This window comes from Rhinolophus sinicus, chromosome X (assembly GCF_036562045.2).
Source record: "Rhinolophus sinicus isolate RSC01 chromosome X, ASM3656204v1, whole genome shotgun sequence".
Lineage (NCBI taxonomy): Eukaryota > Metazoa > Chordata > Mammalia > Chiroptera > Rhinolophidae > Rhinolophus > Rhinolophus sinicus.
This window is the reverse complement of record NC_133768.1, coordinates 10,604,845-10,632,783: the sequence shown is the minus strand read 5'-3', so window position 1 is coordinate 10,632,783 and position 27,939 is coordinate 10,604,845. Positions and strand designations below refer to the sequence as shown.

The window sequence follows — 27,939 nt, the reverse complement described above, 5'->3', positions numbered from 1 at the left end:
ACATGGTAATAATGTCCATGCCCGGCATTTTGCCTAATTGACTTCGCCATCTCCTATTAGGCATTTTCACTTAAAATAATTCTGCAATGAGCATCCGGTTTACAACGGTTTTTCCTTGGAATAAATTCCAAGAAGTGAAAATTCTAGGACAAAAGTATGCCCCCTTTTAGGGCTCTTGCTGCATTTTGCCAAGTTACCCCAGAACATATATGCTGCTTAGACTGAGTGGTTTATACCTGGTTATTAATGAATCCCCTGCGATGCTAACAGGGCAGATACTGCTGATAATGATAAAAATGCTAATGGCAACTATTTGTCTGCTCTAACGCACCAGGCACTGTGCACTAGGTATTAGTCACATCTTATGGGCAAGAACCTGAGTCTCGGGAGGTTAATAAACTAAGCGCTAGATCGCACTCAAAGTCAGAGCTGGGTGGCTCTATTTCCAAAGCCCGACCGTTTCCCCCTTAGCCACGACCACCCTCCGTTGAGAGAAGGGCGAAAAGTCAAAGGCCAACGAACGGTGGCGGGGACGTGGCCGTACAGAAACGACCCTCAGCTTCCCGCCCCGCCACATTCGCCGGCGTAGATACCGCCTCCCGATCCGGGCACCAGTCCGGGTCCCGGCCCTAGAGCCGCGGCCCACGCGCAGCACCCAAGTCCTCCGCCCCTACCAGCCTCCGCCCGCCATTCCCACGCTCCACCCGCCATTCCCACGCTCCGCCCGAGAGGCGGATCCTCATCCTGCGCCCGTCCCCCAGTGTGATGCAGAACGCGACGCGGACGTGGCGTCTACTGCGTCACGAGCGGGACGTCCAGAGCGCAGTAACACGTGACCCGAACCGGAAGCCCACGTCTTGTCGCCCCGGCAACAGTCCCTCCCACTCACGTCCCCTCTGCCGCCCCACGGGAAATAGGTCCCTGCTAGCCCATCGCCCAGGATCTGCAAGCTACGCGCCCACGAGGTGACTCCCGGGATGGCTGGGTTTTCTTTGGGAAGTGAAGGTGGAGCCTGGAGGCCCCGGAGCCTGGCTTCCTCTGAGGCTCGGAGAGCCGCGGGCTTGGGTGTCACGTGGGCCCAAAGGCCCTAGAGATTCTAAATCATTGTTGGTTATTTGTGACGAGAGACTGGTTCCACAGGCTCTCAGCTCTGCCGTGCATCAGATGACTTTTAAGAATCTGATGCCCGGGCTCCCATTCCACAGCAATTAAATTCGAATCTCCAAAAGTGGGGCCCAGGCATTGGTATTTTTATTAAAGCTCCCTATGTGATTCTTAGGTGCCGGTAACACTATTAAGCCAGGTCTGGAAGATGAATTTGTACTTTGCCCATCCAGCCTAGTATCTGAACAGAAGATCGCCCAGGGCAGCCTCATCCTTAGAGGGATGTCTAGGATATTGGCCCGTCTACTCATAATTTGGGGTTTTCTTTCTTTTCTCCCGCACTTTGATCTCTGGGAGGTTGGGGGGTTTGGTGGAAGTTATCTGGAGAACATTTGCACGTGCGTTTTTTTAAGCGCCTTACCTGTGGAGGTAGAGAATGTGTTTGCTGGTTTTTCTTCCTCAGTAATTGAGTTGAACCAATACCCAACAAAGTACCTTTTAGCTTTGAAATCCAGAGTCCCTTAGTACAGATCGGATGGTTCTGAACAAGTTTATTTTTTTCAGGAATAATTTGTAAAGTTGTTTCACAGGCTAGGTTCTTTATTCAGCTATTTTGCACCTGAAGTCAGAACATTACTTTAAAGTCCAGACTAAAGATTAATAACGCAAATAACACTTCTGGGGTTAGGGGTTATTGACTGTCCCATGAATTAGAGTGGGATAAGCTTTAAAAATACAATTTATAGTTATATAGTTTATAAAAGTAACAGGCCTTGTGGTGTGGCAATGCGAACAGAAAACTGTATTACTTTAAAAGATTGGTAGTAATTTTGGAGAGGTGTAACTGAAGGCAAGTTCATTGTAAAGTGTACAAAACCCCTCTGTATGTTCATTGCTGTGCTGGGAAGGTATACATACTAAAGCTCCAGAGAGAAGTTTTCATTCTAAAACTTTTACAGATGGTGAAGGATTATTGTGTATTTTAGGATCCACGATTGAAGGATAGGGTGAGATGAGAAGGATAGGGGGAATTGAACAAGGCTAGAGTAGAGGTTGGAGAGTTTACAAACTAGGTGCAGAACTCCTGGAACTCCTGCTCTACAGTAGGAAATCCAGCTGTAGAACAGTAAAAAAAAAAAGTGAACAAGAGAAAAATGTATAACTGTAGTTGGTCAAAGTTTAGATGAATTGAAAATATCTTTGAAAACATTAATGTGTTTAAACGTCTGCTCTCTGAATGGATTCGGAGATTTATAATCAGAGTTATTTCAGTCACTAGCTACTCAGTGATTTTAGGGAGGATACAGGTAGGAGGAGAGAGTGTTACCAGGAAACTACAATCCCAACACCATCTAAGGCCAGGAAATATTAGCCATGATTTTTATGCTGGAAGGAAAGTAGGAAATTTAAAAGAAATAGATCGCAGAATCCATGCCTACAGGTAATTGATTAAACGCCCAAATGAGTGGGGCATACATTCAGAAAAGAGAGGTTAACATGGAATTACCATGTATGTGTTACTAGAAGTAAAACTTGAAATAAGGTGTAGGAACGGAGTCCCAGAGAGCAGTTTCCAGGCTCTCGACCTCACGTGGGGAGGTGTTGGCTCAGTTATTAAATGGCCATCAGCTGTAACTAGTTGGCCATTAGCCACTAATATAATTGCCGTGGCTATGCTAGCACATGCAGATTTGCAACTAGCAAGTGCAGTTAGCAAGCAGATTGTGGATTGCGGGTCGTGTTGATCCTACTTCCTGTGTCTCGCCTGGCCACCAGCAAGACTGGGGTGCAGGAAGACCCCTCGTTGGGGTACTGGCGGATATTTGCTTTTGTGTCTCCAGCCACCATTGAGAATATAGTGGTATGACTCCCCTATCTATGGCTCAGTGGGTGTTCCTTTTTGGCCTCACCATGTCCTGCGTTCTTATGCGGGAGCTGAGTCCCTGCATTACGTAAGGCTCCTTGAAATCTACTGGTGGTCTTAACCACTTTAAATTAGTGGTTTTTGCTGGTAGGCTCTTAACTTGTATTACCTGCCTATTCAACCGTATTCCTTTAAGGTCACACTAGGTTTTGCTGTATGAAAGATAAACTTGCAGAGAAGCCATCTTAATCTATTTTCTCTTTTGAGTTGTATTATTATGTCCTTTTCAGTTATCCCAATTTTCCGCTATCCCATTGTCTGTTGTGTTTTTCAGTCAGAGGGTAACTTTGTTTACAAGTGTCCTCATATTTCACTTCTTGTTGCAACAACCCATTGGGATTGGGGTTGGGGTTGAGAGAATAAAAAGGAAATGAAACTCAGCTTGGGGGCTCCCTTGCCCATCAGTTTTAACAGTGGAGAGGGGCAGGCTTTCCGAACATGGTAGCATGGTGCGCTTGTGAGAGGCCTATGTCCAGCCGAAAGATGGAGCTTGGACTACTGAGAGCGGAAGAAGGCCATTCAGACTTGAACCATCTCTGATGTCCAACTCACTAAGCAGGGACCAGGAGGGCATCAAGCCAGATGAGCCTGCCAGCTTTATCACGCGGCTGGGGGTGGGGACAGGAAGCAGTGCTCTCAGAAAACCTCCTTTTATTGTTTATCTTAGTGGAGGAAGTTCCAGTGTGTGCGTTATTGGAAAATATCTTCTCCAATAGGGTTATTACTGCATATACAGAGATTCCTTAGAACCACATATGACTCCATTTATGTTATTCAGATTTCTCACCATACCTTTATTTGAGCTATCTCCAGCAGACCCCCTTCCTTCTACCAGTTGGACCCCTCAAATTATCTGATTGGCTCAGAGAACTATATCTGTGGGAGCCTTATAGGAAAGGTTTGACTTTCGGGGCTTTCGCTAACATAACTTATTTAATGATTGTTGTTTTGTGTGTTTCTGTGCAAAAATCAAAGCACATGAGTTTTCATGTATTTCCTTTTCAGAACTCTAGTGGAAAAGGAAGATAGCAAAATCCAGTTATATTATCACTTTGAGTGGCATTTGTGATGTTTTTATTTATCTGGTTTCTGTGACACATCCTAGATCCTATATTTATAAGAATATAATTATGCAACAAAAAGAAGATATGCAGCGTTACTACCTTTCAATGAAGCCACATTACTTATTTGTGGAATTTTTAAATAACTCGATAGAAATAGCACAGTGTACCCATTGAAAACTACAAAGCTCTTGTCTGTTGTTCATGTATATTTTTGCATTTAAAAATGTATCTTCCAGGAGAAGCAGATTCATTGAAGCATGAGTGCACTTTTTCAGAAAGGCTTTATGGGAAAATACATTGTTGAAGACTCAGGCGCTGTGTTGCCTGTGGACCTCGGCAGTGTTTAGTGAATGACCTCAATGCTGTTTTTTTCCTTCCTTCGCTGGTGTTTGAGGACAGACAATGAATTCAGTCTCTGTCTGAGCTCAGCTGGGTAGTGGCTATGATGCCATTGTACTCACTGGGGACGGCTGCCCGGCTGGTAGAGCTGTGGATCCCGGCCTGTCCTGACATTGCCAATCTCTTCTTTCAGCTCCACCATCCCAGTAGGAGAAAAGTTGCTGTTCAGTGCATGAAGTATGCCATAAAAGAGTCAGAGACACTCCTAGGGAGGTAGGGAATGAAAGATAAAATTAAAGAGAACTGAATATGCTGGGACCATAGCCCTCTTTTCTTTGAGATTGCTGGTGTCTGATGGTGATGTTGCTATAATGTCTAGAATTAATGTTGGCCTTTCAGAAACGCAGGCATTTTTATTAGGTCCTTACGCATTCTCTGGGGAAAGGGTAACCAGCTTTAAAAAGTGAACAGGACCCTTTTTTAGAGGAGGTTTTCCCCTTCCCTTGGGAGCTAACTGATGCGGTTAGCAGCAAAGGGTATGTATTCCTTCTTCCAGGGAACAGACACTTGGAAGTCTCTCCTGCTTCCTATCCTCGTTGGGTCACTGTGTAGCACATGGCAGCTGGTAGGGTCTCCATCAGAAATCATGGCACTGCATATGCATTCTAAGCCCTGTCCACTGATACTGTTTTGCATTTAGGGTTGGGTTTTTTTGTTGTTTTGTTTTTGTTTTTTGTCTTTAAAGGTCTATGTAAATCTTTAAGAAATGGTCTAATTTGTGGTGCAGCCGCTATGGAAGGCAGTGTGGAGGTTCCTCAAAAAATTACAAATAGAATTTCCATATGACCCGGGAATCCCTCTCCTGGGTATCGCCCCAAAAAATCTGAAAACGTTTATCCATAAAGACATATGTGCTCCAATGTTCATTGCAGCTTTATTTACGGTGGCCAAGACATGGAAACAACCAAAATGTCCTTCGATAGATGAATGGATAAAGAAGTTGTGGTGTATATACAGAATGGAATACTATTCAGCGGTAAGAAAAGATGATATAGGACCATTTGTGACAACATGGATGGATCTTGAGAATATCATGCTAAGCGAAATAAGTCAGACAGAAAAAGCAGAGAACCATATGATTTTACTCATATGTGGTATATAAACCAAAAACAACAAAAGCACAAGACAAACAAATGAGAAACAAAAATTCATAGACACAGAGAATAGTTTAGTGGTTACCAGAGGGTAAGGGGGCGGGGGGTGGGAGATGAGGGTAAGGGGGATCAAATATATGGTGATGGAAGGAGAACTGACTCTGGGTGGTGAACACACAATGGGATTTATAGATGATGTAATACAGAATTGTATACCTGAACTCTATGTAACTTTACTAACAATTGAACAATTGTCACCCCAATAAACTTTAATTAAAAAAAAAAAAAAGAAAAGAAATGGTCCAGTTTGCTTTAGTCATGGAGACAATTCTTTTTCCCAAATATTAGGAATTGGTCACCAAGATTGCTGTTGTTCATAATCCCATTTCTGTTGCTTCCATTAAGTCTTCTAAGTATGAGAATCTCGACGTTTCTCCACTGATTTCCAAGAGGAAAGTGAGGAACAATTAGAACGTTCAGCATATTGAGAGCAGAGTCTATACAGCTTAATAATGTATTAACATAAAACAGGGCTGGGCAAATGATGGCTTGTTTTTTGTACTGACCATGAACTAAGAATGATGTTTACATTTTGAAAGGGTTGGGTTTTTTGTTTTTTGTTTTTAAATGAAGAGTATGAAGAATATGTGCCAGAAACTGTATGTGGCCCACAAACCCATAATATTTACTATTTGGCCCTTTATAGAAAAAATTTGCTGGCATAAAATACCAGGATTGGAATCCTGGAAATAGCAAGTTACTGATAATTATAAAGCTCTATATAAGCTGCTATTCCTTTAGATCAGGGGTGTCCACATTTTTTTCAACGGTTTTCACCAAGGGCCATATGCGGTAAAATACACAAACAGCCGGGCCACTCACTCGAGGTGGAGTACGTATTGCCTCACCTGGTTTATTTAAGTAAACTAAATGTATTTTTGGAATTTGCTGCGGGCCAATAAAAAATGGATCGCGGGCCGCAGTTGGCCCGTGGGCCGCAGTTTGGACACCCTGCTTTAAATATACTTTATCTTATTTGATTTTTGAGAGATTAATTGATTAATTTGTCATTCTCAGGAACTATTTTTAATTGCCTATAGGATTTTAGGAATCTTAAAAATACTTAAAATGTACAAGGATATGATACATAGGTTTGGGAGTTTGAGAAGGAAAATATAAAGCCAAGGATGAAATGAGCATATTCAACATACAGCCCCAGGACTCAACTTGCTGGAGGATGGCAGCAGATTTGATTATAAGTGTCCCAGTGTCCAAAACAATGCAGAAAGCATAATCAGACTAAAATTGATGACAGAGTTGTCTGTATTCCGTCATTAATATAAATTCATCTTTCCTTCATGGCTTGGGTCTTCAAAGAGTCTAGCCCTTCAGCTGATTAGTCGATGTACTTTATAGATATAGATACTTTATATACTGGTTGATATACTTTATAGATAGTTGGCACACTCGGCTGAATCAGAGCTGCTTCTGGTCCAAATGCTGGAATTGCCTTTCTTCAGTCATCTCAGCTCATTGCCCTAGCGTCTTTCTTGCAAAAGCTCAGGGTGTGCTTTGCATGATCTCTGAGGCCGAGTAACATGGCAGCCGTTCTATCAAATTATTTGTTGAATCAAAATAAGTAACCGCTCCTCAAATTAGCACTCCCTCCCCCTTTTTAATCACAGCCATTGACATTTGAGCAGCCTGGCAAACATGATGGATTACACTTGAACTTTACTTAAACAGTTGCCTACTTGATGGCATCTGCCTACACTTCTCACGCTGCAAAGGGGAGCCTCTCATAATCCATGTCGTGCATTTTCAGAATGTTGGCATTACTTTTAAAGGCAGGCTGGATTTTCCCAATTATAAATAAAAACAGGATTTTCTGAGGTCTGTAGGACTGTTCAATCACAATAATGTTCATTGCATATTTGAGGCTGTCAGACTTCCCAGTTTGGGATAATTAATGTTCACATTACTTGGGCTCTAAGTATATTTCATAAGGCAGAGAAGTCTGGATTCAAAACTCTTAATCTCCAGAAGACACACAAATGTCTCCTAGACTTTTCTAATTTAATTCCTATGCTACTTGTTAATCTCTAAAACAAATTTGATTAAGACGCACATGGAGTTCACTTTAATGTCCTTATGTGCTGCAGACTCTCCGAAAGCTATTCAGATTTTCAATGATAGAAAGATGAAACCTGGCTGGAGTGAATTACCCACTTAAGGCTGCACCTTACAGTTTAGCCTCAAGTGTGGACTGATTTCTTTCATAATTTCATTTGTGTTAGTTTTACTTCTCTGGGTGGTTAGCCCCTGGATTGTATTGACTGTTACATGTTTTCTTCAGGAGCCTGTAAAGCACATAGCAGTTAGCCAGGTTTTCAGATAATTGCTCATGTTTTAAACCTTCAAATTATAGTTTAAAAGTAACGAGAACTTAATTTGTGCTTATGTTTTCACAGCGTTTGTTAGCTTTCTTCCAGTTTACATTCAGAGAGAGAGAAAGAGAGTGTTTTCCTGAATTTAGAACAATGAACAGGAAATGTGGGCCATGTTTAAGGTAAATTTACAGAAGGTCATGTCAGCCATCTTGGAAATACCCTATTTGAAAGCTTATATTTAAAAAGAATGCGAATGGTTCCCTTTAGGCTATATCTTAAAAAAAAAAAAAAAGTCTTAACATCTCAATTTTCAACATTAACCGTTTCCTCCTTTTCAGACCACGGTCATAGCCCAGGTGCCAGCCGGCGGTAGTGGTAAGTTGTGTGAAGAGGAGGCGCTCTGAGGAACTGCTTTGGAAACCCCAAAATAGCCATGAATGTCACACACCTGTGCTAACCAGACGTTTGCACTGTGCTTGTTCTCTCCTAGTTTGGGTGCCCATTTGGAGTCTCACAATCAGAGATGGAAGCAGAGGTAAGATTTTTTTTTTAACTCGTAAGAAAATAAAGGTGAATTTCAGTCTTTAAAGTGTTGGTGTTCTCATTCCATGGTGGAGAAGACCAGAGAAATACATCAGCCAACAAAAAGTAGAAGTGCCACTGAGTGTCTTGCTCCACGTTCTCTTGTCCCAGGCACTGCAGACTAGGCTGGGCCAGCAGGGGTTTAGGGACCAGAGAGGGCGGGACCGGAGGACATCACATTCATAGGTCCATGTGGTTCTTGGCACGAGTGGCTTAATTACAGTGAGAAGAAAAGGCCAAGATGCTAGATGCAGCCTATCACTCCCTGCATCTTATCCAAAGATGATCATTAGCAGCCTCTGTCCCACTTTTTCACGGCCAAACCTCAAACCAACTGTCCCGCGCATACCTCCTGTATACGTACTTCAGAGCAAGTGTGCATACACTCGGTGTCCGTTGTGGACACGGACCTGTCATGTCCTGTGACCCAGTAGCACCCTAATGCAGAGTAGCTGTTCAGTAGACACTCAGTAAATACGTGTGGATTCAACACATGAGGATTTCTCTTGATGATTGGTGGTGTCTAGCCTACACCTCCCTTTATTTTGTAGGCGGAATCATCGAAACCTGCAGAGTCTTGGTCTTCTCATCCCGTATACGCGAGATACTGGCAACATTATTATCAAGCAATGGCTTGGATGCGAAGCCACCAGAATGCCTATCGGAAGGCCGTGGAGTTCTATGTCAGCTCCCCATGGTACTTCGGTCCCCCAGCTTTTCCCCTGGGCTCTTATGCCGAAGACGGCCAGCCTCCTCAGTCCCTCTATGACCATCCGTCGGCCTTCCAGCACGCCCCCTGCGGTTATTCCCAGGCTCCGCCGTGTGGGCAGCATCCGCAGGGCAGCGCAGAAGATGACCAAGCTTGGGCCGCAGATGAGATGGAGAGCGAGTCAGACGACGAAGTAGAGTGCGACCTGAGCAACATGGAGATCACCGAGGAGCTCCGCCAGTACTTCGCGGAGACCGAGCGGCACCGGGAGGAGCGGCGTAAGTGCACGGCTGTGTCCGCCTGCCCCCTCCCCCCGCCCTGCCTTTGCAGTTTTACCTTCCCTAATCTACCAAGTTATTTCCTAACTCCTCCACTGGGTACAGATAATATTCCAAATCCAGTCGTAAGCCTGGGACAGCTACGGTAATGTTGCAGCCCAATTCTGTTAGTTTCCAGAGCTGTTTTCATATAGGACTTTTTTTTCAGTTCTAGAACAAAGCTTATCCTAATAGTATCTCTGCCGTTTATTAACCATTAGCGATTCCACCAGATGGAGAGTGTGCATGTGTGTGCACAAGCACGTGTCCGTGTGTGCACGCATGTGTCCCCTCATCTACACAACAGGCCTTCAAGGTATTAAACCCATTTTCCAAATGAGGAAGTGGGCCTTCAGAAGGTGAATTGACTTGTTCCATGGTCCACAGCTAATAATTTGCTGTTAGGATTCAAACCAACGTCTGCCTGACTGATTCCTGTGCTCCTTCCTCAAGTACAAACTTAGGGATTAGGTTTTATCCCTGACACTGCTAGTTTCCGTTGCCAGCTCACTGGTGCACAGCTCTGAGCCTTCCTGGTGCTCCAGAGCTGCCAAATCTTAAATATTAGCTCCCTTCAGAGTTGAGCTCAGTGTGAACCTAAATAGAATAACAAAATGCCTAGTACTTAAACTTTCAGGTTTGATCCTGCATTGAGGCAGTCTGTCCCTGGGGTTAGAGAATTATGATAATGGCCTTATATCTTCAGTGAGAAAGCAGGAATTTTCTTTTTTTAATTGCTGACTAATTTAGTACAAAGAGCTAGAACTGCTTTTGGTGCTTTCCTTACTATTAAGATTACCACACCATTTATATTTTAAGTGTCTCTAACAGATATACAGATGCTTTTCTTTATTATAACAAGTAGCCAGTCTCAATAATGTTTGTATCGAGTTCTAATTATATGACATTTTACCTATAATTCTCTAATGAACAGAAACAGAAGCCTGGGAATGGGCGAGTTTCGTTTCCATCTTGAATGATCCATATTTTCATAATGATGGGCTAGCATTTCTTGATCCCCGCTGGGGGCCAGGAACTGAGTGATGGGCTTTGTATAAACTGTCATGCCCTTTGGTGTCTTTGCCCTGATTCTTCACTGAACTACTCATTCAGGTTTTCTTACTTCCCTTCTTTTGATTAAACTGTTTACTTCTTTGATGTGTATTAGAAAGCATATCCAAATAAGTATTTTTAAAATAGTACTTTATATTACACATAGAATACATTTCTTTCCTTGATCTCCAGAAATAAATTTTACCTTTTTTCAAAATACATGCGAAATAACCATTAGTGTGACACATAAGGGAGAGAAGGCATTGGACCATGTCCACATGTGGTTGCAGTGCTGTTTGTTACTTTTGAAAAAGAAAATATGATGGAGATAGAGGTTATTTCTATTGCCCTTACCAGAAGATAGAATAACATGTTTTTCCACTAAGAGATTGTTACTTTTATGATGGAAGCTGTAATTAAGGATAGGAGCAAAACCCCAGTCATCAAAGGCTATTTTGAATTATCTGCTAATTTTGCTCTATTATCTGCTGATATAGTTATTCAATAAAAAATAGATATGAATAAAATGAAAATAAAATAATGAAATATTTTTATATAGTTCTTCCCCTGTAAGCAGATCGGTTACAGATATGGTTAAGAATCATCCCTGTTCCTCTTGCCCCTGTCAGATCAAATCCTAGGTAGGTAAAAAAAAGTCATGAAAATAATCTGCTACATGGTACCTGGCACTTAATATTATTTTGAATGAATGACAGGTTTTCAAATCTTATCTCACAAAGTGCTCAACTTGACCTTAAGGGAAAATTTTAGGCACAGAGACAGACAGGCAGGGAGAACGCCATGTGAAGATCAAGTTCTGCTGCTACGAGCCAAGGAACTCCCGGAGGCTGGGGAGGCCTGGAACACATCCTGCCCTAGCCCTTCAGAGGGGGCACGGCCCTGCCGACACCTTCATCTCGGCCTTCTGGCCTCCAGACCTGGGAGAGAACACATTTCTGTTGTTCTAAGCCACCCAGTTCGTGGTACGCTGTTACGGCAGCCCTAGGAAACTAATCCCATCACCGTATGAGAATTATCTTTGTTCCCAAATATAGTCTGTGACTGGAACATAAAGTGAACTGGACTGGTCTTACAATCTCTGTGACGAAAATGTGTGTATTTGTTTTACTGTGATCTAGATAGCAAACCAACAAGAAAGGGAATTTTATAAAAACCCTTACAACCTCCATCCTTCACCTTTCTGGTATTTACATTGTTGTTAGTAACATTGTACAGAGGCAGCTGTGGCAGAAGCACTCCAATCACGGGGTTGCACCCCTTACCATCTGGAGGTTCTTATCCTCTTGTGGGCCACCTGCCCTAACTGGTCTGTGCCTCAATCTCCTCAGCTGTGAAATGGGGATCCTAATTAATGGGGTGGTAATTATAAAGATTAAGTGAGATAATGAGAGAAAAGTTATAGAACAGTGCTCAGTACCAAGTCAGTGCTCAGGAAACACTAGTTGTTATGGTTCGTTGCCAATAACTCACCCTTTATTGTGGCTTATTAACCACAAACTGGTTTTCCTCTGATAACTGTTTGTATTGATTAGTGCTTGATGGAGACTGCACATTTTTTATAAAGATGTCCTATAACTTCAAAAAACGTCATGTATTTCTGCTCTAGGCAGCACTTATCTAACTCGGAAAGAAGTAAAGTTTGAGTGTCAAATTTCATCATTAACACAATTCCATCCCAGTAGTCATTAGCACAAGTTTTAGTTCTCTTTGCAGGACTTTCTTACTCCAATAAAATACTTGGGCTGGAAAAATGAACCCACTTGCACATTACTAATAACAGTGCTGAGCGCATCAAGCTTCCGCTTCTTTGTGCTTTTTAAAATGTGTGGTTGTAGGAAAACTCAAAACCACTTGTCCCAGTGTCTCTGCCATGCTTTTGTGTCTCGCAGTCTGCTCTGAAAGGATTATGACGTCCCTGGGAGATGTGGGAATTGTGTGGCGAGGGTGAGAACAGGCTGTGCTGCCAGAATCTTACTGCTAAAGACTTGGTCTCTATTAGGAGAAGCTGCCGGGGCTTGACCCTGCACCCCCAATAACAAAATAACAGGGAACAGTTCACCAGCACGATTTTGTTCCCCAGCACTTTTGGTGGTGTGTAAGCTGAATATGTGTTCCTTCAAGCAGTAATGAATGATGGGATTCAGATGTAAGTCATCTGAATGCCCAGGGTACTTTCTGGTCCATTACCTTTACTAGAAACATTCATGGAGGTTTAGTTACGTGCACAGTTGGGAAATGTTTAATAAGGAGAAAAGGGACCTGAGTAGTGTGAATACTTGGTTAAAGTTGTTCTGTTTTGCTCTTTGAACCACTAGAAGCTACTTCTTCAATAAGGGCAAATTCGACTTTGAATATGAATCATTTCGCGAACACGGAATTTTATAAAATATTACGAGCAAGGGAAAACGTAGCTAACCTTGAAAGATTAGCTTTTCAGTATTATTCCCTTCCGCAGGAACGTATATGTTATATAATCCATTATCATCTGAGTCTTGTTTAATATTTTCCTAAGATAAAACCCTTTAGACTAGACAGCATGTTCTTGCTTGTGATTACTCCTCTTCCAGATAATCTCTAACGTATTTCAATGATAAAAACAAAAAAATTCAGTAGGATAAAGAACTCCTTTTGTGCAGTGGGAACAGGCATGTTTTTGATTGTGTTATATGTCATCATTTCCTAATGAGATATTTCCTTATTTAAAACATCAGTGGTAACATTACTTATGGGAAAGTTGTGACGTTTTAAATGTCAGCTGTTTTCAATTACTTCTTAGGAGAAATGTTTATTGTTAGGTTAAGAAAAGTATCCGGTTTTAGGCATAAAAAAAGTATCCGGTTTTAACCATCAATTGAGACTGCGAGGTTGTAGTCCTAATACTTAGAGGGAAGGTGAGTGCAGGTTACCATTCCCAATAGAGAAGAGCCCTCCGAAACAAACTACCACTGTTGTCTCGGGCTTGAGCTAATCAGGTATGTGCCACCTGTGTTTTGGGGCAGATGTTGAGTTGAAACAGGACATATTCACAAAGAGCAAACCCAGGTGGGAAGAGGAGACAAAATCAAATTAAAAAATGACACCTAGGAGAGCCATCTGTGGTGTAGTCCATGGTTACTTTTGCAAATGAGGGTGTAGAGCCAGTGACCTTGGCCATCAGAGGAGGGGTTCTGTGGGCTCATTGTGGAGAAATGGAGTGTGCTCTAGGCTTTGAGGGATGGAGTCGACTGGGAATGAGGGAAAAAGAAAGGGGGTAAGTGCACCCCGCTTAGCACTCACAGTGCTGTTCTTACCAAAGGGCCCAGATGTGCTTTTCATACATTTGATGGGAGACATCTGCTCCATTGTGTTTGCATGTCCCTGAGCAGGAAGGTTTAGACTCTGACAGCCTACTGGAACCCCATCTGGTTCTCCCTCAGCCCACCCTGTATGGAAAACCTAGAGGATATAGTGAAGGTCACAGCCCAGGATTTAGTGAGCTGTTTCGGTTTAGTCAATGAGGTTCAAGTGTGGAATTATACTGATTGAGCAGTTTCACTATGTGTGTGCTTTGTCTAGACCAGACATTCAAACTTATACACGTAAAACCAATCAGTGAGAAGATACATGTGAAAAGGCTGTAGAAAAGTGGAAGGAAGGGATGGAAATGCACTGTTATTCTAAAAATGCAAATGGTGATTTATCCACTGACTTCAGGATTACATTTGTCATGGAGCAAGGGATGTGGGCTGAGGATGGAAGACCCATCAGAAATGGCTCCAGGTCTGCAACTGTGTTCTAGGCGAGTTGCTGGTAATCCAGAAGTGAGGCCTTTGCGGTGTAAATCAAGTCTGCACTTTCACTCGATTGTGCTAAGATCATTAATTCTGGTGGTGTAGCAGTGAATATAATCAGAAAGACATGCTAATCCTGGAAAACTGAGGAAAAATAACATTCTTTAACACTCGTTTGTCTTTGTGCTTTGTCCTCCAAAATGTTCTGCCTTTGGGCTAATTATCTGTGGAATACTGAATGCATGTTTTCCTGCTATGTCAGGTCCTCTAAAGTCCGAGTCTCTCCCCATGATATTTTTTTCCTTTATGGACTGTTAGTCTATGTTGGCAACATCATGTAAATGTATAGACTGAGGCAAAAAATATCCAGGTTATATATCCCGAACCCAGATGGAATCCAGTAGAGCCTCTCCTTAATAATATACAAGGTCTGCCATTAAGTTCGTAGACTCATCCTAGAAAAAGTGCTCCATACCTCACTGCTGAATATCACCATGGTCACCTTCGAAGTACTCCCCTTGGGAAGCTATGCACCCACACCAGTGCCTAGTCCACCCTTTAAAGCAATTTTGGAACTCTTTTTCTGTAATGGCCATCAGAGCTGTCATCGTATTACCCTTGATGTCTTGAATGTCATCAAAATGTCTTCCTTTCAATATTTCCTTTCTCTTCAGCTAAAGAAAGAAGTCACTGGGGGCCAGGTCAGGTGAGTTGGGAGGGTGTTCCAATACAGTTATTTGTTTGCTGGCTAAAAACTCCCTCACAGACAGTGCGGTGTGAGCTGGTGCATTGTCGTGATGCAAGAGCCATGAATTGTTGGCGAAAAGTTCAGGTCGTCTAACTTTTTCATGCAGCCTTTTCAGCACTTCCAAATAGGAAACTTAGTTAACTGGCCAGTTGGTAGAAATTCAGAATGAATAACCCCTCTGATATCAAAAAAGGTTAGCAACATCATTGCAACAAGTCCGGGAACTTAATTGTCTGACCTCATAATACTGGTTTCCTTGTTTTAACCCTATGTGCATGTTAACCCGTGTATCAGTTTCCTAGGACTGCTGTAACAAATACCACAAACCGGGTGACTTGGAACAACAGAAATGTATTCACTAGCAGTTCTGGAGACAAGAAGTGTAAAATCAAGGTGTTGGCAGGACCACACTCCCTGCAAAGATCGTAGGGCTTTGCTTCTTCCAGTTTCTGGTTGCTCCGGGCATTTGCTGGCTGTGGCAGCACAGCTCCAATTTACAGGCTTTCTCCCTGTGTCTCTCTCCCTGTGTCTCTATGTGTCCTTCTCTGTCCCACATAAGGACACCTGTCATTGGATTTAGGATTGACCCTATTTCCAAATAAGGTCACATTCTCAGGTAGATGTGAATTTGGGGAAGGATAGTACTCAACCCAGTATAACCCTGTTTCAAAGCTCAAATCTAAAGATACTCTGATTTGTATTAAAACAAATGCCCATGACCAAATATCCTACAAGAAAAAAGTGCTTGGGAACATCAAGTCCCACAGCTGTTTTCAGTAAAGACAACCAAGCTTTTGAGGACAAAACACCTGAATGTCTGTCGTGTCTGAAGTGTGATGTTCTCTTCGTCTGTCAGCTGATTCTCCATCTGGTTGGATGAGCCCTCACCTTGTTTACACAGGAAGGAAAACTGCCAGTGACTGAGAATCCTTTCTTTCACTGGGAAGAAGGAAGTAATAACTAGAAAACAGCATAAGCGGATGCCTTCAAAGGAGTATATTCCGTCCTCAGACTTGCTTGGTCCCCTAGGTCAGTATACTCGTACGAAAGTACTTTCAGCCAGTCCGAGGGTATTTGGTTTTAAGCAGGCTGCTTTTCAAACCTGTGGTCTGGCCTTCGAACATTTTTTTTTTAATTGTGTGAGTGAGTGGAGGTGAAGTGACTCAAACGTAAGGGACGAAGATCAGACTGCAGGTCATTGGTGCCTTCCCCTCCCCCTCCCCAAGCCTCTCCGCCATGGAGGCTCTGAGGAACCTACCGGACGGGAGCTCTGCCCAGCACCTTTGTGATTTGACCATCTGTTTCTCTATCCCTGCATTGTCATAATTTTTCTTTAAACAGCATTTTGAAGAAACAGAGTTGTTTACAAAAACTAGCGTGTGGCCTTTGTCCGAGCTTTCTCTCAGCAATCATTTCCTGAGCACCTGCTTTGTGTCAGACATTGCATGCTCCTGGGGCTGGGGGGGTGGGGATAAAGGACCGGCCCCTCTTCCATAAGTGACTCCCACAGGTCCGTCCTGGCTGCTAGCTGGTATTTCAGTGTGGGAGACAGGCTTCCTGCCCCCTTAGATCTATGTTTTAGGACAACTAGCCACCTTGCAGGAAACTGGGAAACCTCCAAACCTCTTGCCAGGCTGAGAGGGGACAGGGCCTTAAATTTTCCTGAGGAAGGCTGGACAGGAAGACGACAGTAGAGAACTGAGCAGAGGGCTGTGTCTTTTATTCTTACACTGTCTGAACTTGGTTAAGGACTAAAACCCAGTCAGTGATGGTAACTCATGAGCACACGCCGCATGTGAACTTGGAAAATGGCACAGACTTCATGGACTGCCAGCTGGGGTTGCTTTGTATTAACAGTGTTTCATCCACAGATGTCAACAGTAAGAGAAAATGTCTCTCGGCATAGAATTATGACACCAATTTATATCTGTAAGAGAATTTTTGTCAAAAGAGTAGCAGAAAGAGGCATAATTATAACCATGTTAAATTATAAAGAAAAGAAAAATAAAGGTACAAAAGTAAAAAGTTTAAATTCTCATATCCTAACAGCAGACATCACTAAGATAGTGAAGATTCCAGTGTTTATGAAAATTTCTCAATTCAGAGACTCAGATTTAGACAGGAAGTTGAACATCTGTTGTGTCACTAAATCTGTCAGTAAGGCTGATGATAGTCTTGGGACAAATTTGAGAGTGAAAGGACTGCCGTCTGAGAACCTCTTGAGGCCCCTGCAGCTCCACACGGGACCGTGTCCTCCGGGTCAACAAGAAAAGGAGAGCCCCAGGATCGGTCATGGTCCCCAGGCTCTCATAGGTGGGACTCTCCTGTCCCTGACTAATGTAAAAATGCCAAACCTTCAGAAGAGCAGTCCTTGGGAGGTGGGGGGAATAGAATTTAAACACCCATGAAGACTGAACAACTTACATCCTTAGGTTTCAAACGAGGCAGAAAGACCAAAAATGAGAAACAAATGCTTGTTGACCTCCCATTCATTTGCATATTAGGTCAATATTTTTGTTTAGGTCTATATTTCACAGTAAGTCAAGTCTATCTTTTCCATGGATAAGGTAACAGTTATATGGTATTAATTTTGACAGTCATTTGGCATATCCATTTATTGTTTCCTTATGTGAAAATGAGCTGCAGATGTGCTAAGACTGAAATGGCCACATACATTTTTAATAATGTTTCCAAGTTTATAAAACTCCTTCCCTCCAACTCCAAGGTGTTACTTGAACAAGATTTATGAGAGTGACTGTGCATAGCCACATAAATATCTTTGTGTTCACACTTGATTTGCTCACTTTTGTGGTCCCTTCCATGCTAACCTTTCTTCTACTTTGTTTTTAACGAGCAAAGAATGATTTATATGGTGGTTTTATCTGCTACAACTATCTTCACTCCTTGCTTAGTAGCATTTCTCTTGGTAGCAATAGTAGCTACTGACGTGTGCATTCTACTATCAATTTCTGTTCTTGACAGTTGTTTACAAAAATCTGTGTAAGGAGGCTAAATTTTACATTCTGCAGCATTGTTTTGTTGATATTTTTGTGTTTCTTTACATAAGAATGAAAGTTATATTGGTACTTGTTATAATAAAAAATAGAGAGGGGAGAATAAATTATATAAATATTTCTTGCTTTACAGGACTCTATTTACATTAGTAGGAATAAAAGCATGTAACAGTAGCACTTGAAATTGAGACTAAGGTAACCTGTGAACTGGAAAGTCAAATCCCATAGTGAGGACCTGGACACATAGTTGCAGCTTTGTTAATGGAGCAGGAAGATTAGACCTCAGGTTTCCCTTCCATTTGCAGAATTGCCTTTGCTCCACCCTTTTACCTTCGACAAGTGTTGAATCACTTGGCTTTCCATTGCCTGGTAGGATTTGTGTTTTGGGGTATGTGGCAGGGTCATCGATCATCGGGGCCATTCTATAGTTACTGGCACTCGCTCTTTTCCAGATTACCTAAAATCAATAGCTCCCCCAAAGGGCTGCTTTTTCCCCCACTGCTTCGTTTGTGGTGGGAAGTACTACTATGTTTCCCCGAAAATAAGACCTAACTGGAAAAGAAGCCCTAGCATGATTTTTCAGGATGACATCCCCCTGAACATAAGTCCTAATGCGTCTTTTGGAGCAAAAATGAATATAAGATCCGGTCTTATTTTGGGGGAAACCCAGTACCTCTTGCAACACTGGCCTTTCCAGGAAGCATTTCATTTCCCTGCTGGCCTGGTACAGCATTTCAACCCAGTGAGCTCCACCAGCCATTCCTCACTGGTCAGGCTGTGGGCCAGCCGGGCAGAAGAAGAGAGGAACCCAGGTCGTGTCATTTTCTCCTATATTTTCAGGGCGCCTTCCAAAGGTTTGATAGTTTGGACTGACTATCCTTGTGGCTTTTTGCCCTTTCTATCAGTGTATAACCCAGATAAGTGAACAATGAGCTTTATAACTAAGTAGTTGAGAATATGCAGATCGTGCCTTAGAAGCTAGTGAGCATCTCAGCTGGCACAGCTGGGCCTGGCTTCATAGTTTGAAAGGGGAAGCTGGGGGATTTGGGGGGCTGCCTGCTGCACGTGTGGCAGCCACAGAATTCTCCCCTGTTCACCGTGTTGGCTCGTTCTCAGGGCGGCAGCAGCAGCTGGACGAGGCGCGCCTGCAGGACTACGTGAACGCCGACCATGACCTGTACTACAACACACACCGCTCGGTGGAGGCCCCATCCGAGAGGCCCGGTGAACGGCGCCAGGCCGAGATGAAGCGCTTGTACGGGGAAGGCGCCGCCAAGATCCTGGCTATGGAGGCAGCCGTGCAGCTGAGCTTTGACAAGTACTTTGACCGAAAGCGGCCCAAATACTGGCCGGTCATCCCACTGAAGTTCTGAGCCCCGGGGCCTGGGCCCTCAGTCATCACCCTCTTCTTTTGGAATTTGCTCTCTTCATTTCCTACTGTGTGTTTTCTTGGGGAAGGGGGATTTTATACTGAAAAATCGGCATGTTCACCAGAGTCCAAGGGGCCCATCACAGGGGTGGATGGAATATGTCAGCCACTTGGAAGCGGCAGGGCACACACTTTTACCAACATGAGATTTTCTTTTGACCTCAAATGAAATACTTTTTTGTGTTAACAGTAGTGTTCAGTTCACTCAAGTTCTCACTTAGAGATACTGCTTAGTTTTCTATCTTTTTGTTTTCTATCTTGAACCCCACTGAACTAGGCAGATGCCTTAAATAAGTGCTCTTCCACTCAAACTGAGCCCCACTGAGAATGATTCAAGCATGCGGCGAGACAAATCCCACTTCTCTCCCATGCACAGGTCAGCATGTCCTATAAAGGGCAGCAAGTTTATGTTTTTGGCTTTGCAGGCCACACGGTCTGTCATGACTACTCAGTTCCACCCTTGCAGCGTGAAAGCAGCCATAGAGGGTAAGTAAATAAATGGGTGTGGCTGTGTTCCAATAAAATTCTTTATAAAAACAGGCCCGTGGGCTAGATTTGGCCTATGGGCAGTAGTTGGGACCCCTGCTCTAATGGAATGAAAATAACAGTCTGACATTTTTGTTACCGCCTTATCCCCACAGACCTTGAATGTCAAACAGATGTGAGAGTAAAGAACAGTGATTCCCAAACCTGCTCACCTCTGCAGTCTCCTTTGTTGTATAAAAGGTATAATTGACCTCTTTGTATAGCAAATTCTGTTTTAATAAGAGAATACATTTCTGAGAATGAAAATCTAAAAATTGATGGAACAGTCCATTTTAAAAAGCCAGCTGCCTTTTAAATAAGTTATTTCAGTGCGGTGCCAGGGTGAGCCTTGTTGTCCTGAGAAGATTAGCACATCCATCAAAGGTTGGTGAAAAGATTTAGTATTGACATGTTTTTCCCTAAGAACACTTAGCTCCACATTTCAGCCCCTGCCCTGTGACAAATGCATTACTTTCATCAGCCCCAGGTGCTTATTTTTCCAAGCTCTCGTTTTATTACTGGAGTTGCAATTTGTGCTTGGGTATTGCAGACAAAAATCAGAATTAACTTCCCCTGAGGTGACACATGACTAAAATCTCAAATCTTTAGTAGTTCTCTTTATTTTAAATGCATATGCCTAAGTAGAAAACAGACGTGATCCAGGCACGAATACAAACTAAAGCCGGTAATTGCAGCAGGTTCTTAGCTGTTTGAGAGTGAAGTGTTTCTATTTCCAAGGGACTCTCCTACCTTTCCCCAAAGACACCACCATTTGGGTCCCAGCCCTGATGGCTTTGTGACTGTGAACTGTGGGAGTTCCTTCCACCTCTCACTTGCTTCTGTGTTCACTGCTCTTGAAGTGGGTATTAATGCTTCCCTCACATGGGGTGCTTGTGAGGACCACGTTGAGTTAGTGCCTGTAAAACAAACAGTGCTAGCCACTCAGTACATGTTGACATTTATTCCCTGTCTTTCAAAATTGCCAAGTAGAGCCAGTGAAAATCCCGGATATGAAACTTCTTCCAAATACAGAGAAATGTTTCCCTGTCAGCTCTTGAAATGGATGCATTGGCTTCTTTTATCTCATTCCTACCTGTCCTTCCCAAGATGCCTCATGGATAATTTGTCATAGGAGGGACCTATGACTCGTTCATTCATTTATTCAGCAAATATTTGACTCCTTTCCATTCCACTTAACCAAACCATAGTCTCTTTCCCCAGGGAACTTGTGTTCTAGGAGGATAGGCAGACAGGTGTGCAATGATAATTGCGATCCGTGCACTGCAAGAGCATGTGAGAGATGAGGGCGGGCCTTCTCAGCCTCAGCACTATTGACATCTGGAGCCAGATCACTCTTTGTTTTTGGAAAATAGTATGGATGCACACATATGTACTAAAATTGAGATACTTGCATGCAAATGATGCGTACACACTCACCAGCTTCACAATAATGGTTAGTTCTGAGCAGGGAAAGAATTGGAGTGTCATTCAAAACGGGTTTTTCTGTCTCACTGATGTTTAATTTCTTTATAACAGAAAAGCTATGGTAGGCACCCAGTTTTGCTAGAGGCCCCCACGTTCATCTATTCTGACACAAAATAGTGTATTTTTCACTTCTAGGGTTAACTGTTACATGAAATGTTTATTCATCAAACATTCACATAAGGATTACTATAGGACACCTACTCATCAAGTAGCTTTACAAATATTAATTTCTTTAGGAATCAACCTATAACAAACCTATTAAGTAATTATTACAGGTACACAACCTGTTTTCCAAAACACTTAGGTCAGGTGTGTTCCAGAATTCAGACATTGTTGTACTTTTACTTCCATTCAGGGCAGGTTTTGTCATCAAATCCTTAGAGTCAAGTCAGGTTTGGCTGCCAAACAAATTGTTGTAAACAAAATAAAAACAAAACAACAAAAACAGCTTCTAGTTTCCAGAGCGTTGGGGATTTCAGAAAAGGAGTGAAGGAGTATTATTCCCGTTTTGCAGATTAGGAAACTGAAGCACAGAGAAATTAACCAACTTAACCAGGTTCACTTTAGTGGTGAAAGTGTGTCAAACCCAGACAGTCTGACTCCTAAACTCCCCACTTTTAGCTGCTTCGCCCTGTTGAACTTGGCCTCTACAACCATACTTACAATATATGTATAGCACAATGTATCCAAATTACAGCCCTTAGCAGGATTCCAGTGTATTCCATGCTGGAGCACGGGGTTAGGTTCTAGTCCTAGCTTGGTTTGAGAGTGTGTGGCTCTGGATAATGCATTTGTACTCTGTCCGAATTTCAGAACTGAGGCTATAGCCGTGAGAAGAAGAGGGGACACACCTGAGACATTGAGGAAATAGACATTCCCGTGGCTTGGCAGTTTGGGGTAGGTGAGGAAAAATCTAGGATGGCTCAGGTTTCTGTCTTGGATGGTGGTTCTAGTCATTGAGGTAAATAAAGAAAACAATGAGAAACCTGTTTGGGAAGAAGGATAATTAATTCTGTTTGGGACACTGAGTTTGTAGAGTTCACAGGACATCTTGTGATATTCTGTCAGTCACTGGATATTTGGGTTTGGAACTCCGTGGAGAGGGTCTGCATCAAAAATACAGATTTTAGAGTCTGCAGTCTTAGGAGTATGGAAAAAGGGACCATATGTAGACTAGGAGGAATGGACCAATTACAGTGGGCCCTGGAGAACAATGACTTCAAAACAGGTAAAGAGGAGCCTGTGAAGGGAACTGAGAAGCAATGACAAAAACAAAGGAGGAAAACCAGGAGCTAGAGGTGTCTCAAAAGGGAAAATCGTAAGTGGAACAACCAGACAGTACGGCTTCATTAGGATACATTAGGAAGTTGACTTCACCACCAATGAAATAATTTTGCAAATATGTATATATTTGCATAAATATCGATATTTGAGATATATTGAGATACATATCTCATATTTGTGCAAATATATGTATATCAGACTCTAATTAAGACTACATCTAAGTACCAATTTACAGGAAGTTCAGAGTGGACTGACATGTTAAAACACACTGTGCAGATACAATCAGCCAAATCCAGAATCAGGGAAATTTGCTAGGACAGAAAATTTGGTCAACAAATGGACTTTTAAGAAGTGTGTGTTGGAGAAGAGGTGAGAGCAGGGGGAGGCATTGTTCTGAGATGTAATGTGTAGACTATATGGATCCTAATATGAACGAATTAATTATTAAAATTGGGGGTTGCATATGGACTGTTAGAAAATATTAAAGAATTATTAAATTTGTTAGGTATAATAATTGTTTTGTGGTTATATATATATATATATATATATATATATATATATATACACACACATAAACATATACATATATGTGTATATATATGTGTATATATATATACATATATATATATATATATATATATATATATATATATATATATAAAAGTTCTTATCTGTTAAAGACACCGAATGCTGCAGTTGAACTCATATGCTATCTTGGATTTCCTTTCAATTATTCCAGTGGCAAAGCATGGGAAAGGTGACAGTTGAAACAAGATCAGCAAAATGTTGAGAATTGTTGAGCTGGAAGATGGATACATGGAGACTCATTATGCTCTTTTCTCTAGCTTGAGAATTCCATAGTAAATTTTGAGAAAGTGAAATGGAATTTGAAGGTGAGACATGAATAGTATTGTCACAGAAAGGTCTGCTAAATTAAGAACAGAAAAGTAGACTTTGGCCTGACAATCTGGAAACCATTATAATCGAAGGACCTTAAAGCAATCTCAATGGATTAGGTGGGAGAAGAAAACCAAAGTTTACATCGAAAGCTAAGATACTGAGGATGGTGGAAAGGACTGGGGCGTGTCAAAGGGACACGGGAGCCAATCTGAAAGATCTCCCAGTGGCTAAACTGCAACAATTTGAAAAATAATGTAACATAGTATTAGATTGTAACCCAAAGTATAAAAGAAATCACACAAGTCCATACTGATAGGTGATTAAATAATAAATGGGGATAAGAGACAAACTTCCTTATAGAAGAATTCCAAATAATATCTGTAGATATTACCCCCTCTATGAGGCACCTTATTCTCCCTCCCCCACTGAGTAAGGACTAACCTAGTGACTCCCAGAGAACAGAGTACAGAGAGCGGAAAAGAACAACTCTCAGTGGAAAAACCTAGCAGACACCACATCATCGAGTGCTCAAGGTTAGCATCACCAGTGATAAATTCTGTGGGTACCATGTGCTACCTGATGTGATTCAACATGATGAGAAGGGCACTTCACCTCTGGTAGTCTCAAACCCATAACCCCAGTCTAGTCATGAGAAAAACATCAGATAAACCCAAATTGAGGGACATTCTACAAAATACCTGACCAGTGTTCTTTAAAACCCTCAAGGTCATGAAAAGCAAGGAAACATAGAAACTCACAGAGGACTCTAAGGAGACATGATAATTAATTGCAATGTGGGATCCTGGATTGGATCCTGAAACAGAAAAAGGATCTTAATGGAAAAACTGGTGAAATCCAGATAAAGTCTATAGTTCTTTTTAATAGAAATGTGCTAGTGTTAATTTCTTAATTTTGACAAATGTACCATAGTTTGTGAAATGTTGATAATACGGGAAACTGGGTGAAGGTATATAAGAACTGTACAATCTTTACAAGTTTTCTATAAATCTAAAGTATTTCCAAAATAAAAAATGTTTTAAAATAAAAATGGAAATTTAATATCAATTTTTAAAATATATTTTTTAATTCTCATTTACTGGGGTGACATATGTTAGTAAAGTTACATAGGTTTCAGGTGTACAATTCTGTAACACATCGTCTATATATCACATTGTGTGTTCACCACTCAGAGTCAGTTCGCCTTCCATCACCATATATTTGAATATCAATTTTTGCTAATTGTATTTATATGTAACTCTTGTTCCACTTTTTAAAGGTGGGAGAGAGATTTTTATTTTTCTAAAGAAAGAATTTACAAAGGATTTTTGCTTCTTTTGAGTGCTATGGATTCTGACACGTCGGACACCAGAATGACAAGATGGCAGGGTAAGTGGAGTAAGGATCCAACCTTTGTTAGGTACCTATTGTCTATAGTGTTGGATGATTTACATGTATTACCTAACTTGTTTCTCCTAACAACATGATGAAGCACAATCCCCCATTTTCTAATGAGCAAATTGATTCAAAGTAAGAAGAAATAGCATGCCTAATGGCTGGGAGGTTGGGTGAAAATGGGGAGTAACTGCTAATGGGTGCAGGGTTTCCTGTCGAGGTGATGAGAATGTTTTGGAACTAGATAGAGGTGGTGGTTATACAACACTGTGAATGTATTAAATGGACTGTTCACTTTTAAATGGTTATTTTTGTGTTATATGAATTTCAGCTCCATGAAAGAAAATGCAATAAGTAAAAAAAAAAAAAAAAAAAATCGAGATGCTATGGTCTAGGGATGGGAGAAAAACCTGGAAAGTCATGGGCAGAAATTATGTGGTATGTAATAGTCCTCAATTTTTATTTTTTGGCCAAAGAACAGTTCCATAAAATACGTAATAGTACATGACAGAACACTAACATCACATAGGACACAATTTGAGAATCACTTTTTCATTCAGTGAGGCCTCATTTTAAGAAAGTAACAATGTAGGGGGCTTATTTGGCTACAAGTGCCATAGAAGACACCCATGTGGCATCAGGAAGTTGAGAGGAGAAAAGGATCAGAGACCAGTTGGAGGAGAAGCTGTATTTGGGCTCAGTCTATTTCTAGAGTGGATAGATTTGGCAATATGCAGATGGCATGGACACACACTCCAGGTAGAGTGACCAGCAAAAGTCAGAAAATATGGTTGTGTATAAGAAACAGAATGTAGATCCATCTGCCAGACTCCCAAGGTTCTCAGACCTGGCTGCACATTAGAATCACTTGGGTCCTGCTCCAGGCAACTAAATCGGAATCGCTGGCAGCAGGGGCCCAGGCACTGCTCGTTTTTTGAAAGCTCTCCAGGTAATCCTAATGTACAGCCAGGTTTGAGCTGTTCTCAAATATGGTGTTCAATTTGAAGTGTGATGGTATTCACTAAATCTCAAACTTTAGCATGTGTAACAGTCACCTGGAGATCTTGCTAAAACACAGATTCCTGGGCCCTACTGTCACATTCTGATTCAGTAGTCTGAGGTGAGGCCCATGAACTTGCATTTCTATTAAGCTCCCAGGTGACGCTGATGCTGCTGGCTCATGGACTTTACCTAGAGTAGCACCAATGTAAGCAAAGTGATAACAACAATAAAGGTTTGCAAATGCTTTGCTTTCTTAAAGTATAATCCACAAACGTGGATTCAAGTGTCTGAATGGGAGACAAGTTGGTGGTGGTAGGGCAGCCGTGCCAGGACTTGCAAATATCCCACAGCTCTTCATCCTCCGTAGCATGTACATTATGATGGGGAGAAGGCCGTGAAGCCCTGAGCTAGAGTAATGGGTTCGTGAACGGGCGTGATGACTCAGAAGTATGGAAAACGGCCAGATTATGAAGGGCCTTCCCTGCTAGACTATGAACTCTAAGCAACTGCAAGGTCTTTACAAAGGCCTGGGCTGAACAAAGCCATTTTTCAAGAAGAAGACGTTTGCAGTATCTGTTCAAAGGCGATTACAGTAATGAGAATTAATGGAGCTTGACTAGAGAAGTGGCAGTGGAACTGGAGAGAGAAGATGGATGTGAGAGATGGGGCAGAAATAGCAACTCCATCCTTCCAGGTGCTCAAACAACTCTTCTCTTTCACTCCTCCAACCAATCCATCAGAAATCCCGTTGGCACTACCTACTTCTCACATTCCCATTACTGCCTCCGTGTCCGCAGCACCACCATCTCTCACTTGGATTGGTTCAATGGCTTCCTAACCGCCTTTGCCCTCCTACCATCTATTATCAACACAGCTTCTACAGAGATGCTTCTAAAACATAAGCCAGATCACATCACTCCTGCCCCCATCCCATTTGGGAGCTCAAGTCCTTACAGTGGCCTTAAGGCATGGCCAGATCTGGTCCCCTATTTCTGATATCAGTTCAGTTTACTTGCCTACTCTCATTTTGCTCCAGCCCCATTGATCTAACTTTCTAGGACCTTGCTACCCAAAGCGTGGTCCCTCGACCAGCAGCATCGGCATCAACTGGGGAGCTCATTAAAAATAGTCTCAAATTCCACTCCAGACCTACAGAGTCCATCTGCATTTTAGCAAGACTCCCAGGGGATTCTTCTACATCAATAGAGTGGGAAACAATGATCCAAAACAGCCAGCCTGGCACACTGCTGCCCTCAGGACTTTGTATTTGTCAACTTAAAATTGCAGTTCCCTCCAACAGGAGGGCACTCCTTCAACCCTCTGTTGCCTTTATTTCCCCATAGTACTTATCACAACCTGTAAATGGTGGCCTCTGGGGAGTGGAAGCAGGTATGGAATGATAGGGTACAGACTGTGACTTTTTTTAGCATAAATCTTGCAGGATTATTTGACTTCTAAAATATGCACATATATACCTTCCATTTGTTGAGATTAAAAACTGCCAGTGTCTAGTTCCACATGTAAGGAGCTTGGGAGGCACCACTCCATTCTAACAAGTAAAAAAGCTAAACAGACTGAAAATCAACAACTCTTTTAGGATCTGTAAGAGGGGCGGATGCAGAACAAACCACTGCCCCCATGATTGGAGAGTAGGGAACACATGGAGTCGTGGCTTACCACAGCAGAGACTCATGAGATGAAACCACCGTGGGAACAAGTGTTGGGGCAGGAAA

General features: G+C 42.2%; 1 protein-coding gene across 7 annotated transcripts; it reads left to right on the top strand.

Annotated features, from left to right (window-relative positions):
• The first annotated feature begins 818 nt into the window (after positions 1-818).
• GEMIN8 (gem nuclear organelle associated protein 8) lies at positions 819-24,845 on the top strand. 7 transcript variants are annotated; one of them, XM_074323400.1, is made up of 7 exons: positions 914-965; positions 5,364-5,467; positions 8,057-8,154; positions 8,314-8,350; positions 8,466-8,510; positions 9,109-9,544; positions 19,306-23,435. In XM_074323400.1, the coding sequence occupies exons 5-7, from the start codon at positions 8,499-8,501 to the stop codon at positions 19,560-19,562; spliced, it is 705 nt and encodes a 234-aa protein (XP_074179501.1). In that variant the 5' UTR covers positions 914-965; positions 5,364-5,467; positions 8,057-8,154; positions 8,314-8,350; positions 8,466-8,498; the 3' UTR covers positions 19,563-23,435. The 7 variants fall into 7 exon arrangements, 6 of the variants coding, with proteins under 6 accessions (XP_074179500.1, XP_019601882.2, XP_019601880.2 ...); XR_012493293.1 differs by lacking the exons at positions 8,057-8,154; positions 8,314-8,350 and adding an exon at positions 23,652-24,845 and having other exon boundaries at positions 819-965; positions 19,306-22,525; XM_019746321.2 differs by lacking the exon at positions 5,364-5,467 and having other exon boundaries at positions 839-965.
• The last annotated feature ends 3,094 nt before the right edge of the window (positions 24,846-27,939 follow it).